General features: G+C 59.2%; 2 protein-coding genes across 4 annotated transcripts in view; both read right to left on the bottom strand.

Moving 5' to 3' along the window:
* Positions 1 to 617: 617 nt before the first annotated feature.
* On the bottom strand, positions 618 to 7,758 carry SPIB (Spi-B transcription factor). 2 transcript variants are annotated; one of them, XM_030299387.1, is made up of 6 exons: positions 7,693 to 7,758; positions 6,710 to 6,737; positions 4,999 to 5,071; positions 4,506 to 4,720; positions 3,969 to 4,119; positions 618 to 2,784 (listed from the first exon to the last, which is right to left on the bottom strand). In XM_030299387.1, exons 1-6 carry the CDS (start codon positions 7,713 to 7,715, stop codon positions 2,486 to 2,488), a joined length of 789 nt encoding a protein of 262 aa, XP_030155247.1. In that variant the 5' UTR covers positions 7,716 to 7,758; the 3' UTR covers positions 618 to 2,485. The 2 variants fall into 2 exon arrangements, with proteins under 2 accessions (XP_030155247.1, XP_030155246.1); XM_030299386.1 differs by lacking the exon at positions 7,693 to 7,758 and having other exon boundaries at positions 6,710 to 6,882.
* An 854-nt stretch (positions 7,759 to 8,612) lies between these two features.
* The window catches only part of POLD1 (DNA polymerase delta 1, catalytic subunit), a 29,484-nt gene continuing 22,083 nt past the window's right edge, over positions 8,613 to 16,013 (bottom strand). For both annotated transcript variants that reach the window (XM_030299285.1, XM_030299286.1), the window contains 10 exons: positions 13,084 to 13,179; positions 12,838 to 12,975; positions 11,779 to 11,954; positions 11,335 to 11,487; positions 11,096 to 11,198; positions 10,195 to 10,327; positions 9,996 to 10,109; positions 9,587 to 9,639; positions 9,410 to 9,507; positions 8,613 to 8,799 (listed from right to left, as the gene is read on the bottom strand). In XM_030299285.1, the coding sequence (XP_030155145.1) occupies positions 8,694 to 8,799; positions 9,410 to 9,507; positions 9,587 to 9,639; positions 9,996 to 10,109; positions 10,195 to 10,327; positions 11,096 to 11,198; positions 11,335 to 11,487; positions 11,779 to 11,954; positions 12,838 to 12,975; positions 13,084 to 13,179 (1,170 nt within the window). In that variant the 3' untranslated portion in view covers positions 8,613 to 8,693. The remainder of the gene's footprint in view (positions 8,800 to 9,409; positions 9,508 to 9,586; positions 9,640 to 9,995; positions 10,110 to 10,194; positions 10,328 to 11,095; positions 11,199 to 11,334; positions 11,488 to 11,778; positions 11,955 to 12,837; positions 12,976 to 13,083; positions 13,180 to 16,013) is intronic.

Here is a 16,013-nt window from a genome sequence, read left to right as displayed (position 1 = left end):
CAGACTACCACACCGCTCTGCGGGCCCAGCTAGGTGGTGTAGAGCCGGGAGCCACAAGGGGGGTCGCTGTCCCCAGGAGTCTCCAGCCCTGCCCTGCCTGCCGCAGGGCTGTATCCAGTGAGAGGTGGGCAGAGACACAGAGAAGGAGGACATAAATTCAGACGGGGAGACAGAGACCTCGATGGAAAGGGACGCAGGGAGAACTCCAATCGTCAAAAAGAGAGGGAGACAGGGGCGCCTGGCTGGTTCAGTCGGAAGAACATGCGACTCTTGATTTGGAGATTGTTAGTTCGAGCCCCACGTTAGGGGTACAGATTACTTACAAATAAATATATATATATATATATATATATATATATATATATATATATATATATATATGAAAAAGAAAAAAGAAAGAAAGAGAGAGTGAGAGGGAGACAAAAATTGAACCGAACCACCAGCGCCTGCGTCTCAAGCCCTTTATCGCGGCCTTCAAAGCTCAGCCTGGTCCGGCTCTCACTGCCTTTTCCATCTCTTCTCATCTTCCACCTCGCGGCCACAGCGGCTCTGAAGGTCAGCAGGCCTAGGCGGACAGACAGCATTGCTGTCCTTAACAAAGGGTCCTAAGAGGTCTGTCTACCTTGATTTTTTTTTTATTTTATTTTATTCCACATTTTGGGGGTGGTAGATAATAGTCTTTGCAAAAGGTACCTCATTTGCAGGAGGAGGCCCTGGGGACATTCTGTCCCTAGCACTCCCCTCCCACCCTGCCCCCGTTCCAGGAGTGGGGGGTGCTGTCCTTTTGAGGGCAGGTCCCAGCCTGGGCCCTGCTACCAGCAGCTGTGTGCCCCATAGGGACCTCTTCCCTCTCTGGGTCCTTGAAGCTCCTTTGTCCTCCTCCTCCTGGATGTCAGTGAATGAATGGGTGGTGGGGTGGATTTCCAGAAGATGTATCAAAGGCTCAGCATGACTGCAAGGGACTTTTTCTATCTTCCTCCTTCTCTCCCCTTTCACACAAGGGACAAACTGAGGCCCAGAAGCAGCAAGTCTTTCACCCTAGATTTCCCCCACCGCGAAGCCTCCAGGACCTGGGACTCTGACGTCCTAGCCCACGGTCTGTGGCACCCCTGGAGGGCTCCAATCAGAGCTCCCACAGTGCACCCAAGCTTCACACCTCCTTGGGTTCACACCAGGGGTCAAAATGCAAATGGTTGGGGGCCAACAGGTGACTGAGAAAAGCCACTGGGGTATGACAGCCGGGGGCTGCAGGGACTGGGGCCAACTGGGGAACAGAAGCCCCATTAGGAGTGGCTGCCACCCTCCTCCAGCCTCTCTGCACCGCAAAGCAGCCCGCTGTTGCCTGTTGCCGCGTTGTGCAAAGTTTTAGTGAAGGATCAGGCAAAATCTCCCTCACAGTGAACTGCAGAAACCACCACCAGAGATCTGATCTGCCCCAAAGGGAGCCGGAAGGGTGGGGGTGGGGTACCAACTTGTGACCTCTGGTTAGAGATGACATGGGGAGGGCTGCCAAGATCACCCAGAAATCAGTTGAGTGGCCAGAATGCTCCCTAGCCTGGTCCTCCAGAGGGCATCCCAGGAAGGGAAGGGTCCCTGTGAGAACTCAGGTCTGCTGGTGGGGTCCCCAAAGGGGCATAGCAAATGGAGAATCCCAGGGAGGCCCCCAGATGTGATTGCAGGATCCCAGATAGATAAGGGTATCCCAGAGGCGGCCTGGACAAGACAAGGTCCACTGAGGTCCCCTCTAAGCCTGACCAGGATGTTTTTAGACATGACCAAAGGATCCCGGAGGCACCCTCGATGTGATTAGAGAATTCCAGACACAAGGAAGTGACAGTACGGCGGTTCCAGAGAATTAGGAGATTGCAAGATGACAAAGGTCATCATTTAGGGGGACTGGTAGGACAAGAGAGTCACAGATGGGCATAGAGATCTGAGACTTGATGAAGGGTTTCCGCAAGGCCCCCAGACCTAAGTAGGAGATCTCAGATCTGACAAGAGGGACTCAGGCATGAGAAAGGGATCCCAGAGAGACCCTCGACAAGGCACCCCCCTCCCTGTGTGACCATCCGTGGGCTCTCCCTTCCCAGATGAGATTAAGGGATCTCAGACACACAAGGGAGCTCAGAGGGGTCCCAGGCTTGGTTGGAGGATCTCAGACACCACAAGGGGATCCCAGAGAAGCTCTTGGGAATCTGGAAGCACTGTCCTGCCCCTCCCCTCCACACAGACACACAGTATGGTCCTCTATGTGTCGCATAACCCAGACATGAGGATCCTGGGGATCCTAGACATGACAAGGAAATCCCAGAGGGGCCCCAGACACGATGGGGGAGGGGTGGTGTCCCAGAGGGGCCCTGGGCAGGGCTTAGGGATTATAGCAGCCCCCCTCCCCCCAGTGTGGGGAATCCACAGGTGCCGTGACCTAGGGTGTGGGGACGCCAACGTGACACAGGCGTGGAGCCCCTGACAGCCCCCACTGGGCTCAGGCCCGGCGGGCGGCCGGCAGCAGCGCACTGTCAAACTGGTAGGTGAGCTTGCGCTTGACCTTGCGGATCTCGCCGGTCTTGGCGTAGTTGCGTAGGGCGCGCGCCAGCTTCTGGTAGGTCATGCGCTTGCGGTTGCCCTTCTGCTGGCCCCAGCGGCGCGCCAGGAGCTCCTTGTGCTTGGAGGAGAATTGGAAGACCCCGGCGCCCGGCTCCACCCACCACACGCAGTGGCGCATGTCTCCGCGCGTCAGGAGCCCCAGCAGGAACTGGTACAGGCGGAGCTTCTTGCGGGCCCCTGTTGGGGGGGGGGGGGAGCCGGGGGGTTGGGGGGGTGCGTTAGGGGAGGTATCCCTTGGGCCCCGCCCCCACCCCCACCCCAGTTCAAACCCCCGCCTCAGCCCGAGCCCCAACAAGCCTCAGTCTCCAGGCCAGGAGAACTGGGGCGACGGAGGTGGCTGGCGTCTGCCTGCCTCCAGTGCGGCGTCCCCGCCCACCCCAGGCAACCTGCTCTCCTCCCTGAAGCTGTTACCCCTGAAGCTGTTGCTTTGCTCTGTCCCTCCTATAGATGAATCTGTGAAATGGGCTGACAGCGCTCCTCAAAGGGTTATATAAACAGGGAGCTGACTGGTGGCGAAGAGATCCGGAGTGGGTTTGAATTCACCTAGCCGTTTCTGGGCCCCTGAGGGACTGGGATCCTGGAAGAGACCAGGGGGTCTGACTCTGGGGCTCCTACAAGCAGCAAGGGCTCCACAAGCTGGAGATGGGGGTGGTTCATAGCAGAGAACCCCAGGTCTGGTCTGCTATTTCCCAGCAGTGACCTTGAGGTGGTGACTTAACCTCTCTCTGAGCTGGAGCCTCCTCAAGCTATAAATGAACCGTTCGTGTGTGTGTGTGTGTGTGTGTGTGTGTGTGCGCGCGCTTTACTTTTACAAACCTTTGTGAAGCACTTAGTGCTGTGAGCTCGTTTAATCACTGTAACACCAGGAGTTGGGGCCGCTGCTGCTGCTGCCCATTTTACAGAAGGGAAACTGAGACCCAGATAGGGAAAGTAACTAAGATCCTAACTTCCCAGGAGTTGAGCATAATGCACGTCAGGTGCCTGGGCGGAAGCAGGGGCCGAATAGCCGGGTGTTGATATGATTATTTCTGTTGCTATTGTGTCAATCATAAGGGTGAAGTCTTACTGATTGCTCACTCTGTGCCAAGAGCTGCTCTCACTCACCTGGGTTATCCCACTTAATCTCCCCGACCCCCAGGAAGAAACACTTCCTGCCATCCCCATTGTAGATAGGAAACCAAGGCAAAGAGAGGTAGAGTCATTTGCCCAGGGCCACACAGACAGCCAAGGGTGGACCCGGGAACGGCCCTCAACGCTGGAGGACGTAGTAAGCGCTTGGGAAGCCAAGCCATGGTTCCTTTAGCTCCCTTCTCCATCTGTGTCCGGAGCCCCCCCCCCCGACCCCACTTGCTCCTACATACCTGCCTCAGATCCCCTCCCCTCGGGGCCAGCCATGAGGGCCTCGTCCGACTCGCTGTCTGAAACCTCCAGGGTGGGACTGTCCAGCAGGAGATCCTCCTCCTCCGACAGCACAGGGCTGGGGTAGGGGGCATATGCCGGGGGGGCCACGGTCTGCAAAAGGTCAGGGTCACCTGCAGTCCAGGGACCCCCTTCCCTCCCTCCCTCTGCTGTCTTCCCTCAGCTTCCTCCTCGTGGGTCCCCACTGTGTCCCCCCCTCCCCCCACACCCTCTTGACGGCCTGCACTCCGGCCTCGGTTCAGATCTCCAAGGCATGGCCAAGGGATGCCCGGGCCGCCTCCACGAAAGTGTGCCCAACACTGAGAATGGCACTCTACGCCGCCCCTCGGTCAGAGCCCGTGCCTCTGTTGGCTGGTCTGTGCAGGGGAGTGATAATGGCACTTAACCTCAGAGGCTTGTTAGAGGTCTTCACATACTGCTTGGCACCTGCTAAACCTCAATCAAATGATGGCGATGTTAATTGTGTCCCTGCCCCTCACCTGGCTGGTGAATTCCTCCGTGGGGTACGCTGGGAAGCTGGGCCCTGGGGCCTCTAGGCTGGGGGCCGGGTCGAGGCTCCCCATGGGGCTGTAGGTCGAGGGTCCGTAACAGAGCTGGACTCCCTGGGGATGGCCAAAGTTGGCCACAGCTGGGTTGAAGGCTTCATACGAGGCAGCTGGGACAGCTGGACTGAGGTCCCAGCCCCACAGGGAGTCTGGGGGAGGGCACTGAGTCAGAAGCCAAGTCTGGCCTCAGCCCCTCCCACTCGAAGCCCCCTACACAGAGGGGCCATTGTGGGCCATGCAAATCTCGGACCCCAGAATTTGCATGAGCAAGAGGCTGGGTGAGAAAAGGAAGGGGAGGAGGCCTGGAGACCTGGGCTAACCTTGTCCTGCCAAACTAGGTGACATCCTCCCCTGGGACTCAGCTCCCCCGTCTGTGAAATGGGCCCAAGGTCCAGGTCAGGGGGTTGGCTAGGCCAGGGCCACTCACCAGAAGCCCCCTCTGAGTCAGGGTAGCTGGGGTGCTTGCAGCTGTCCAGGTCGTAGAAGACGCCATCTGGGTACTGATGGGGTCGGGGGGAAGAAGAGGGGTCATCCCAGCCTTTGGGGAGCCCCCAACCCCCATTCTGGGCCAGCGGGAAGATTCTGACAGGGACGGGGGAGAAGAAGGAAGAGGCTGGGAGCAGGAGAGAAAGAGACACACAGAAAGAAGAACACAAGAGACACAGAGACCAGGCACCAGAGACAGGGGCAGAGAGAGACATGCAGAGATGCCGGAAGAGGGAACAGAAGCACACAGCAGGAACACACAGAATGACACAAACACCACACACAGAAGGAAAGATACAGGCAGAGACCCACAGAAACACAGAGACGCGGGGTCTCAGAGAGGCACACAACTGTCAGCACCCTCTAAAGACTGTGGGCTCCCAGGAACCCCAACACCTGGGGCAAGTGTGGAAGAATTCCCCCAGGCTTGCCTGTCCCAGGGCCGGAAGTGTTTTTTCCAGAGGCAAAGAAAGTCTGACGCTTCTTTAATCCACCTCCATATCACTCTGATCCATCCCAAGAATCATGTGTTGCTTTAGCAACGAGAGTGAAGACCAAAGCTGGACACACGCCATCCCAAGGTAGCAGCAGTCTCACGCCTAGGTATTCCCTCCAGGGGACTGAAAACGTACGTCCACCCAATAGCCTTGTTCAAGAACAATCAGAGCAGCTTTTCAAATAGCTCCCAGTGAGAAACAGCCCAAGTGCCACGGACAGGAGAATGGATGAACAGGTGTGTGTGTGTGTGTGTGTGTGTGTGTGTGTGTGTGTGTGTGGCGGGGGAGGGGGAGCCCCAGCAGAGTACTATACAGCAAGGAAAAAGAGCCACTGTTGGGGCACCCGGCTGGCTAAGTCAATAGACCATTAGAGCATGGGACACTTGCTCTAGGGTCATGAGTTCAAGCCCCACGTTGGGGGTAGAGTTTACTTAAAATAACAACAACAAAAACAATGCCTGACACACACTGAAATGTTGATGAAGGAAGCCGGACCCCAAAAGGGACATCCTACATGATGTATTTCATATACAATTTGAAAACAGACAAAACTAATCAACTAATCTGTGTTGAAAAATATCCAGGGGAGGGGGTTGTTGGTTGGGAATCTTCCAGAAGGACGGAAATGTTCTATATCTTGCTCTGGTTAGCTGTTACACAGGTGTGTGCATGATGTAAAACCTCATTGGGCTGTACCCAAGATTTGTCACTTTACCAGCTTGTGTGTTATACCTCGATTTTTTGTTAAAAAAAAAAAAAAAAGCAAAAACTGGGGTGCCTGGCTGGCTCAGTTGGTTAAGTGTCCAACTCTTGATTTTAGCTCAGGTGCTGATCTCACGGTTCGTGAGCCTGCTTGGGATTCTCTCCCTCTCTCTCTGCCCCTCTCCCCCCTCCCCCTGCCTCAAAATAAATACGTAACAGGGACACAGAGACCACCATCCCTTGCCATGCCAAGGGCCTGAGAGCTGGAAAGAGACACCAGGAAAACTTCTGTGGAACATATGGGGCAGGGAGGGGGCAAGTGAGGTGGAGATATGGAGGGAGAGTCAGAAAGACAGAGTGACAGGAAGGAGTGGAAGGGGAAACTGAGGCAGGGAGGTCAAGGTGGGCCATCTGGGTCCCCCACCCTCCCTGATCCCCAGGGCCCCAACTCACCAGACAGCTGAAGTGTGGCCCGTCCTGCCTGGAGGGGAAGACACACAGGGGCATGTCAGGGGTGCCTTCGGCCACCTGAATCTCCCAAGTGGTTGGGAGCCCGTGTGGGGGGGGAGGGGGAGGCTGCAGCTGTGACCACCACGGCTCTTCTGCTGTGTGTCCTTGTGTGAGACCAGCCCCACCACACTCAAGCGGGGCAGGAAATGGGGGGTGGGGGGGAGCAGGCAAATGTCCCCCCTCCCCTGGGATTTGCATAGACAGAGGCTGGTTGGGGGCAGGGAAAGTGAAGGAGAGAAAGTCCCTGGAGAGCCGCTGTGGGCGTCAGTGCCCAGGTGGGGGCAGGGAGGGGGCCTCCATCAGGGAATCGGTGAAATGGGTCCACCTTGGACCAGAGGAGAGCCGGAGAGCCTCTGGGAAGAGATGGGAAGGAGATGGGAGAGGCGGGAAGGGAGGAAGGTGTGGAGAGAGACATTCATGGAGGCAGGAAGTGGTTATGAGCCCCAGGGATAGACAGATGGGGTTGGGGGACGGACAGGGAGACAGTAGGAAAGAAGACAGACAGACAGACAGAGGAAGACCTGGAAAGAGACCGAGACAAAGACACGGAGACAGAGACAGAGAGGGAGCAAGAGGCAGAGAATAGAGCCCCAGGGGGAAAAAAAGACGGCAAGAGGCAGAGCGGGCAACAGTGAGCAAGCAAGGGGTGCAGCGAGGCCTGGTGGGGGCCGGGGGTGCGGACGGACCTGGGGAGCCACCTGGGAGAGGCCGTCGGTGGGAGGGGAGACAGGTGAGCGTTCCGAGGAAAGATTTCCGAGGTCCGAGAGAGGCAGGGATAGGATGGAGGAAGGAAGCGGGGCTAGGAGAGAACAAGAGATCTAGGAGGGGCAAGAGGCAGCGTGGACCCCCTCCCTCCCACCCACCTGCCCCTGGGGCAGAGTCCCAAGTGCAGGGGGACTCCTTCCTATAGGGCCCCCCACACTTACTGTGCAGCCTCCAGGGCGAGCATGGTGGAGCCGGCTGGGTTTGCTGCCTGCTGCAGCCACCACCCCTATTTATACCTTGGCCCAGCCCCTGGGGGGGGGGCAGGGGTGCCGGCCAGGCCTGCACAGAGCACAGCCCTCCTCGAAAATCCCCTCGGGGAGGGGGCTGGATTGCACAACCCCTTGGTCACGTGGTAGAGAGGGCAGGCCCAGGGGCCATCTGGATTTGGGGATCCCCACAGTTGGGGTGGGAATGGGGGGCTGAGCCCAAGGGTGGATGGGAGAGGAGCTGGATTTGGGGGGATCCTAAGAAAGTAGAGAAGCCAAGCGTTCCTGAGGTCAGTAAAAGGGCGGGGGGCAGCTCTGAACCCAGGAACCGGCCGGGGAGGGGGGGGCGGGGGCGTATGACACTGAGCGACAGGCTCAGGCACTGATGGGGTCCGAAGGTGAGGTGGGGTTGCCGGGACTCTGAGGAGTGGATGTGAATGTGGGGAGAGAGGATTCTGAGGAAAATCCAGGCCCAGAGCCTGCGAGGACCCTGAGGTGGAAAGATCGTGGGCGTGTGACATGGTGGGGGGGGTCCCCTGGGTCATGCCGGGCAGTGGGAGCTTCCGTTCCAGGGGCTGCCCCAGGCCTGGAGGAAACAGGTCAGCACCTGGAGGGCGGGGCGGTCCAGGCAGAGGATGTGTGGTTAGATGTTCACTCAGGCCCTTGAGGGAGGGTCCCAGGGGGAGACTGAGGCAGGACTGGCTTTTGTGGGGCTGGCAGCAGTGCCGGGAGCCCAGGGGTTCTTGGAGGGAAGGGGAGGAGTCAGTGGGGGGCCTCCTGGGGGTCAGGGGCTCCGGCTGAGTGGAAATGACCCCCCCCCCGGGCCAGGGTTCATGACAGCGGACCTTGTGCGCTGGAGACCACAAAACACCAGGAAACAAGAGGCCTGAACTTTATTAATTTTCCACCAATCCGGCCCCCCAAGGCCCTGGTGGGAAGCCTGCCGAGGTCAGAGGTCACCAAGCCTCAGGGCCAGGAGGGCCAAAGCGTCTCAGAAGCTGCTCCTGGTCCTCCAGGTCCTTGCGCACCTTCTTGCGCATGTAGAAGATGGGGCAGTCCCGGCTGTGGGCGGGGTCGGGGTCAGGGTCAGGATCAGGGCGTCTGCCCGGCCCAGCGATGGGGTGGGGGCTGTTCCCAGGACTTTGACCCCCCCCACCCGCTGCCCACCCAACCCTCCTTCCAGGGGCAGGCTGTTTGCTCAGCGGGCATGGGGGGAGCCCTAACAGCGGGAGCCCGCAGGGGCGCTGGGCCACCAGCCGTATATCACCTGTCACCTGGCGTGGGAACCCGCCCCGCCCACCTGTTCCCTGGGGAAAGCCTGGCCCGCCCTGGGGGAGGGGGCCAGGACCGTTGTGTGTGCGTGTGTGTGTGTGTGTGCGCGTGCGCTCGCGCGTGTGTGTACGCGAGTAGCAGAGAGAACTATGGCCGTTTCCTGGGCAGATACCAGGTGCCCAGCCCTGCCCCCTGAGCAGCAACCCCCCCACCCAACTAAGGCTGGGATGAGCACGGGCCTGTTTTGCAGGCCAGGACACTGAGGGTCAGCCATGGTGGTGGCGGCAGAGGGGGTGAAGGGTGCCTCCCGGGACCCTGGGGTCAGGTCCACAGGCCTTGGGAGCTGGGAGGGGCCCGGGCAGGACAGAGCGGGGGTGGCGGGCCCGCCAGGCCTCTGTACCTGGTGCAGATGACGTCCTCATGCAGGCTGCCCTGACAGCGCTGGCACTGTGTCCACAGGCGCGAGAAGCGCTCCTCCAGGGCATTCAGGTGCGACACCTGGGGACGAGAGCACCGCAGGGTGGCCCTGGCCCAGCGGACCCCTCCTCCCTTCCCCCGTCCGCACGCAAACCCTCACCTCCTTCTGATACAGCTCCGACTCCCGAGGCTGGCAGAACTTGCACACGGCCCCTGGGGGAGGGGGTGGGTCAGCACAGGGGAGCTGGGGCAGAGCCAGGGCCCCCGGGCTGCCCTATCCCTGCCCCTTCCCCACCCGCTGCCCATCCCGGCTTCTGAAAGTCCCCGGAGACAAGAGAACAAGGGAGCAAGTGTGCGGGGGGGGAAAACTCCCCGGGGAACTCCCGGGGCGGGGGGCCCGGGACCCTCGAGGGGGTGCCTGTAAATGGGAGCCCCCACCCAGGGGCCCAGGCCTATCCGGGGTGGCACCGCCAGCCTGGACGGCAGGTGCCAGGGACCTGGGCGAGGGCAGAGCCGGGTGGAGCATGGGGGCCTGGGGCTGGGGTCTGGGCGGGGGGGCCGGTGCTCACCCTGGTGACCGAGGACAGTGCGGCAGCCGATGCAGCAGCTGTGGCGTTTGGCAAAGGCCAGAAGGCCGCCCACCTTGCCCGTGAGCACCGTCTTGCAGCGCGTGTGGTCACCCCCTGCAGGCGAGGGCAGGCAGTGGGCCCCGGTGCCCTCTGTGACCCCCGGTGCCCTCCCCCCTCCCCGGGCATGCCCCCTCAGTACTCAGCAGCACAGCCTCAGCGCGGCCCTCGCCCAGGATGGGCTCGAAGATGCGCAGGAGGGGCTTGGCGAGCTGCTGTTCCAGGTAGTACTGCGTGTCGATGGGCAGGCTGTGCTCCAGCACAAAGAGGGGGTCCTGCAAGCAGAGCGGCCAGGCGGGGTCACACCCGGGGGCCAGGGGCTGTGCTCAACAGCAGGCAGCGAGGTGACGGGCACTGGGAGCCACTGGGCTGGTGGGTCCCCCGGTTGTGGGTGTGGGCAGTGGTGTGGGGGAGTCCCTGGGGGCGGTCACCCTCCGGGGCGCCGCATCGAGGTGGGACACGGGTCTGGGATGGCAGCGGAGATTGTGAAGGGTCCTCTGGCCATGAGCTGTGGTGCATGCTGGGGTCCACAGGTGGGGGTCCTCAGGACCCCAAGCAAGGGTCAGAGTTCACAGCTTAGGGGGTGTGCCAAGGTGGACAGCAGCTGGAAGTGAAAGCTAGAAGCCAAGATATGAGGAGGCAGGACAGGAACTGGGGACTGAGGAAGGGGTTGTGGGGATCAGAGGTCACTGGACATTGGGGTAGGAGGGGGAAGGACAGGAATCCAAGAGAATTATGGGCTGGAGAGCAAGGACCAAGCAGACACGCAAAGAGAGAGATGGAGAGACGTGATGTGCATGGTGAGGCTGGGTCTTCTTCTGCAGGGGGAGCAAGGTGGGGGTCAGACTATGGGGGGGGCCCTCCAGAGGGCACGGGAGGCCTGGGAGAAAGGCATCAGGGAGCCAACTCCCAGGGGTGTGCTGGGGGCGGTTCTCAGGACCCTGTGGGGCCCACAGAGGGAAACACCCTCCCCGCAGGGCTTGGAAAGCAGAAGTGAGAGCAGAGGGGAGCTGGGCGGAGCGGGCAGCCCAGGTGGGCCTGACCTCGGACTTCATGTAGGCAGCCACGCCCTTGGCAGCGCCGATGATCACGTAGGGGACACGGTCGCCCAAGCTGGGCGCGCTCCCGGGGTCCCGCTTCCTCATCCTGCGGGGAGACCGGGGCGGCGGGGCGGGTGAGGGCAGGTGGGATGGCGGGGGCGGACAGGGCTGTAGGAAGTGGTGCCCAGCTGGCAGGAGGGGGCTATTTCTGGACAGCCCTGCACCCCTCCCACTGGGCGGACCTCTCGGCCAGTTCCACGTGGGCCTGCTTGCCGGCGTAGTCAGAGGCCGCGCGGGTCAGCTCCTTGGTGATGACGAGCTGGGAGATGTCAATGCGGTTACACAGCAGGTCTGAGATGACGTCCTGTGCGTGGGCCACGGCACCCGCGGGGTCTCTGCAGGGCCGGGATGGGGAGGTCACCAGTGGCTGCTGAGGGCCAGAGTGTGCTCTCGGGGATGAGGCCCAAGGCGGGGAGGGACCCAGCCAGGCCACAGGCTGCAAAGTGGCAGAGGCGGGGCCTAGACCCACAGCTGTCCAACCCCACATTCTTTCCACCGTTCCACCACGGAGGACAAGCTGGGCCTGACACCTGTGTCCCCAGGGGAGGAGGGGGCTGGGGGCTCCTGGGTCTGAGGGAGAGGGGCTGGGGCATGGCCTCGGGGGCTGAGGGGAGGTTCCCACCCACCGGTCGATGAGCAGGCGGCGCAGGGAGGCGGTGACGAGGTTGGCCACGAGGGGGCAGTTGTCCCGACGCACAGCCTCCAGACCCTTGCAGTCCATGCGGTCGTGAGCGTCCGGCCGGGAGGAGAAAAGCAGGCCAGCGTACCGCTTCTTGCTGATGAGCAGGTAGGGAAAGTAGACCTAGGGAGGGACCCGTGGCTGAGACCCTCAAGACCTCCTGACTCCTGAGACTTCCCTCAGAAACTGGGACACACAGGGCTGGTCCATGCGATACAGGATTGGGGCCCTGGGACAGATGGATCCCAAGATCTCAAGACCCCCGTGCCTGAGCCTGGGCACACCTCAGCATTCCAGGGATCTCAAATCTGGAAACTAGAGAAAGCCCCTAAAACAAGACCCGGTCATGAGGTGAAGCCTGGAGGGCCCCAAATCTGGATCTGGGACAGACCTGAGGCAGACAGGGGTACAAGGCAGCACCTCCCTCCACCCCAAGGAGCTGAGACTAAGGCCCAGGAGGGAGCCCTGAGGCAGGGAGGCCCAAATTGGGGAGGCTCTAAATTTGAGAGCAGGTGTACCCAAGACCTGACTCCAAGTTTGAACCCTGGAGTCCCCAGACCCCAAGCCTGATTTCCTGCTGGGAGCCAAGCAGCACCGGCCAATGGTGCCCTGATGCAGGATTCACCCCGGTCAGGGTTCCCGCCACCCAAGGCAGCCCCCACACCCAAAACCAGAGGCGCTCCAAGACTGACAAAAGTTTCCAAAAAACCAGACACTGTCCTGCATCACAAAGCCCAAGGCTTTAAGTTTCCAAACGCAGGAGAATCCAGGCCCCCAAATACCCCCAAACCGGGGCCTACAAAATGTGAAGCATGGGATACTCAGAGTACCCAGATCAGGGCACCCCCAAGATGGAGAGCCCCCGAGGGCCACTGGGGGCTCCAGATGCTGACATCTGCAGATGTGAGGGGAACCGCACACGAATGCAGGCGCTGAGAATCAGAGACCCTCTGAAACTTGCGAGACCCATCTGGCCACTCCAGCCCCGAGGGGGGCTCCCACTTACCTTTTCAAACTCGAGCCGGATAGGCGGGGGGAAGTGGCCTGACACCCAGTCCGCAGCCTCCCGCCCCAGGGCCATTGCCTCGGCCACAGAAGAGACACCAAATCGGCACATGACTGAGTCAGTGTCACCATACACCACCTGGGGAGGGACGTATATGACTGGGAGGCATGGAGAGATGGGGGCCAAGTCCCCGCAACTCCCCTGACCCAGCCCCATCTCTGGGCAGTGGGAGGGGCGGCCTCTGACCTTGGCACTGGTGCCATAGCCATTCTCCACCGTGTACTTGGACTCCACCAACTGCTTTGTTTTCTCAATCATCTGGCGCCCAAAGCCGGTAACGCTCTGTCAGGGAGAGAACCACGCAGTGAGGACCCAGGAGTCCTGGGCTCAGGGTGCCACTTCCGCTACTTCCTGGGGGCGTGGGCGTGGGCTTGGGTGAGTCACTCTGCCCCTCTGGGCCTCGATGCCCAAATCTACAAAACGCAGCTACTAAGCTCCTTTTCAACCATCTGTTGGAAAGAACTGGGTCGCTAGCCCAGAGCTCTAGGCACAGAGGAGGAAGGTCTGCAAAGATGAGGGTTAGAAAGGCTGAAGCCCAAAGAGGCCATCAGCACACTGTTTGTTTCCTGCCATGGAGGTGCTGTGACATGTGGTAACATTGCAGGCAGTTCTCCATGGTGCAGGATCACTGACATTCCCGGCCCCCACCCCGAAAGCCAGCAGTGCAACCCCCAAATCCTTGGGCAACCAGAAATGACCCTACATACTGTCAAATGCCCCCTCAGAGTAGGGGGATGTGCCAGGCTCATGGAGAAACTTTCCAACAACCTTACTTTACAAATAAGGGAACCGAAGGGGAGCCTTCAACTGAAGGTTGAGCTTCGGACTGCGGTGCAGATCATCATCTCATAGCTCATGAGCCCCATGTCAAGCTCTGTGCTGATAGCTCAGAGCCTGGAGTCTGCTTGGGATTCTGTGTCTCCCTCTCTCTCTCTCAAAAATAAATAAACATTAAAAAATGCCCGGGGCGGGGCGCCTGGGTGGCTCAGTCGGTTAAGCATCTGACTTCAGCTCAGGTCATGATCTCGCAGTCCGTGAGTTCGAGCCCCGCATCGGACTCTGTGCTGACAGCTCAGAGCCTGCAGCCTGCTTCAGATTCTGTGTCTCCCTTTCTCTCTGCCCTCCCCTGCTCATGCTCTGTCTCTCTCTGTCTCAAAAATAAATAAAAACATTGAAAAATTTTAGAAAAAAAAAAATGCCCGGGGCACACACCAAGGAGAGATGGGTGTGACTCTTCTGCTTTTGTTTGTTTGGATCCAGTCAGAAGATCTCTGTCTTTTAACTGGAGCATTTACGTGACTTACGTTTAGTATAATTACGGAACATATCTGGGCTTAAATGTTCACCACTTTACTATATGCTTTCTGCTTGTTTCACCTGTTCTATGTTCCTTTTTCTTTCCTTCATCCTTTTCGGGAATGATTCAGTATTTTGTTTGTTTGTTTGATCTCCCTGCCCCTGTAAGCCTGAGAGACAGCAATAAGGAAAAAGGCAAAGAAACACAGGGAAGGATGAAGAGGGAAAAGACAGAGGGACATGACCAGAAAGCGGTGGCCCTGATGAAGAAGCCCCAAGGGAAGCAAAGCCAAGTCCTCCTGGCCTGGCCTCTGCTTTGGGGCTGGAGTCTGACAGCCAAACACCCACCTCTCTCTACTAGGGAGCTTGGGGGAGGCCCACAGAGACTTATGAAAGGCCAGTGAGAGCAATATGGGTGGGATGCACTATAGGAGGAAACTTGCCCAGAAAGAGCCCTGGCTCTTGGCTGGCTCCTGGGAGGGAACCTGAAGCCCTTGGAACGTCCTGCCGAAAAGAGTGTCTTTGTTCACCTAGGACCTTGGACTGTGCCGACAGTGTGACTCATGGTGAGGCCTCGGGCCACACGCTAGCAGCCTGACCTCTCTGCAGGGGCTGGAGACTGAGTAACGAAGGTCGGTCACACAGATGCTCCATGCCTACGTGACCAGCCCCCAGTAAAAACCCAGGACACTGAGGCTCAGTGAACTTCCCTAGTTGGCAACACTCCATGCATGTTGTCACACATCAACGCCGGGAGAAATAAACACTGTCTGCATGACTCCACTGGTGGAGACAAATTGGAAGTTCCATGCCTTTTCCCCTGGCTGATTTTAATCTCTATCCTTTAATTGTATTAAGTCATAACTGTGAGTAGGACAGCTTTTCTGAGTTCGTGGAGTCCTTCTAGCAGATCACTTGAGGTGAGGGTGGTCTTGGGGGCCCCCGAAGATGAGTGGGTGTGTGCATAGGCTTCTCCCACCAAAAAGCCCCGCCACTGGCAATTCTTCCAAGCCTTCCCTCCAGAGCCACGTGAGGACCGATATAACGCCTACATACAGAGGGAGCTTCCTGGGGCTGGAAGTAACCAAGCCTGGAATGTGCCGAGACCCAAACTCCAGGGGAAGGGGCTGGGCAGGAAGGCCCTTCTAAGGCTCTCTTAAGCCAGGAGCTGAGGCCCTGATCCCAGCTTGGCAGAACCTTGGACTCAGACCCTCTGTGGTCTGACCGTGGATGTTTTTCTGTCCGAGCAGCAGAGCTGCATCCGGTGAGCAGGCCGAGAACACAGCTGGGAGGTAAGGCGGTGGGCTTTTCTGCCCATGTTCTCTCTCAGAGCAGAGCACTGACCAAGCATCTTCACACCCGGGGCAGGAAGAGGTATCCGCGCACCTGCTCCTTCAGTGACGGAGCACACACGGCAAATCAAGCGTCAGGGGTTGGCTGTGCTATTGGGCACCACCCCAGCCCCCATGAGCAGACACATGGCCCCATCCTCTCATTTGGAGGCAGGGGACCTGCTCTCCACTCCCCCACCCTCATGGGGACCAGGGGAGAGGTGGGTGGGGTCTTCAGGTGGACTATGAGAGATTAAATGAATGAGCAATGAACAAAGCCTCTGCTCACCACCCCTACGCCCCTGCCACTGCTTCATCTGTCTGCAGAGCCCTTGGCACCAACTGCCTTCCCATATCTGCTGCTGTCACCATCTGCGTGACCACGAGGCTGCGCACCACACGAGAGCAGGAACTCTCATCCGTTTTGCCACCTGCTGGACCCACACAGGACGTTCGGCGAGCATTTGTTCAAAAATGAATGAACCAAAC

Source organism: Lynx canadensis, chromosome E2, assembly GCF_007474595.2.
Source record: "Lynx canadensis isolate LIC74 chromosome E2, mLynCan4.pri.v2, whole genome shotgun sequence".
Classification (NCBI taxonomy): domain Eukaryota; kingdom Metazoa; phylum Chordata; class Mammalia; order Carnivora; family Felidae; genus Lynx; species Lynx canadensis.
This window is presented reverse-complemented; position numbering and strand designations above follow the sequence as displayed.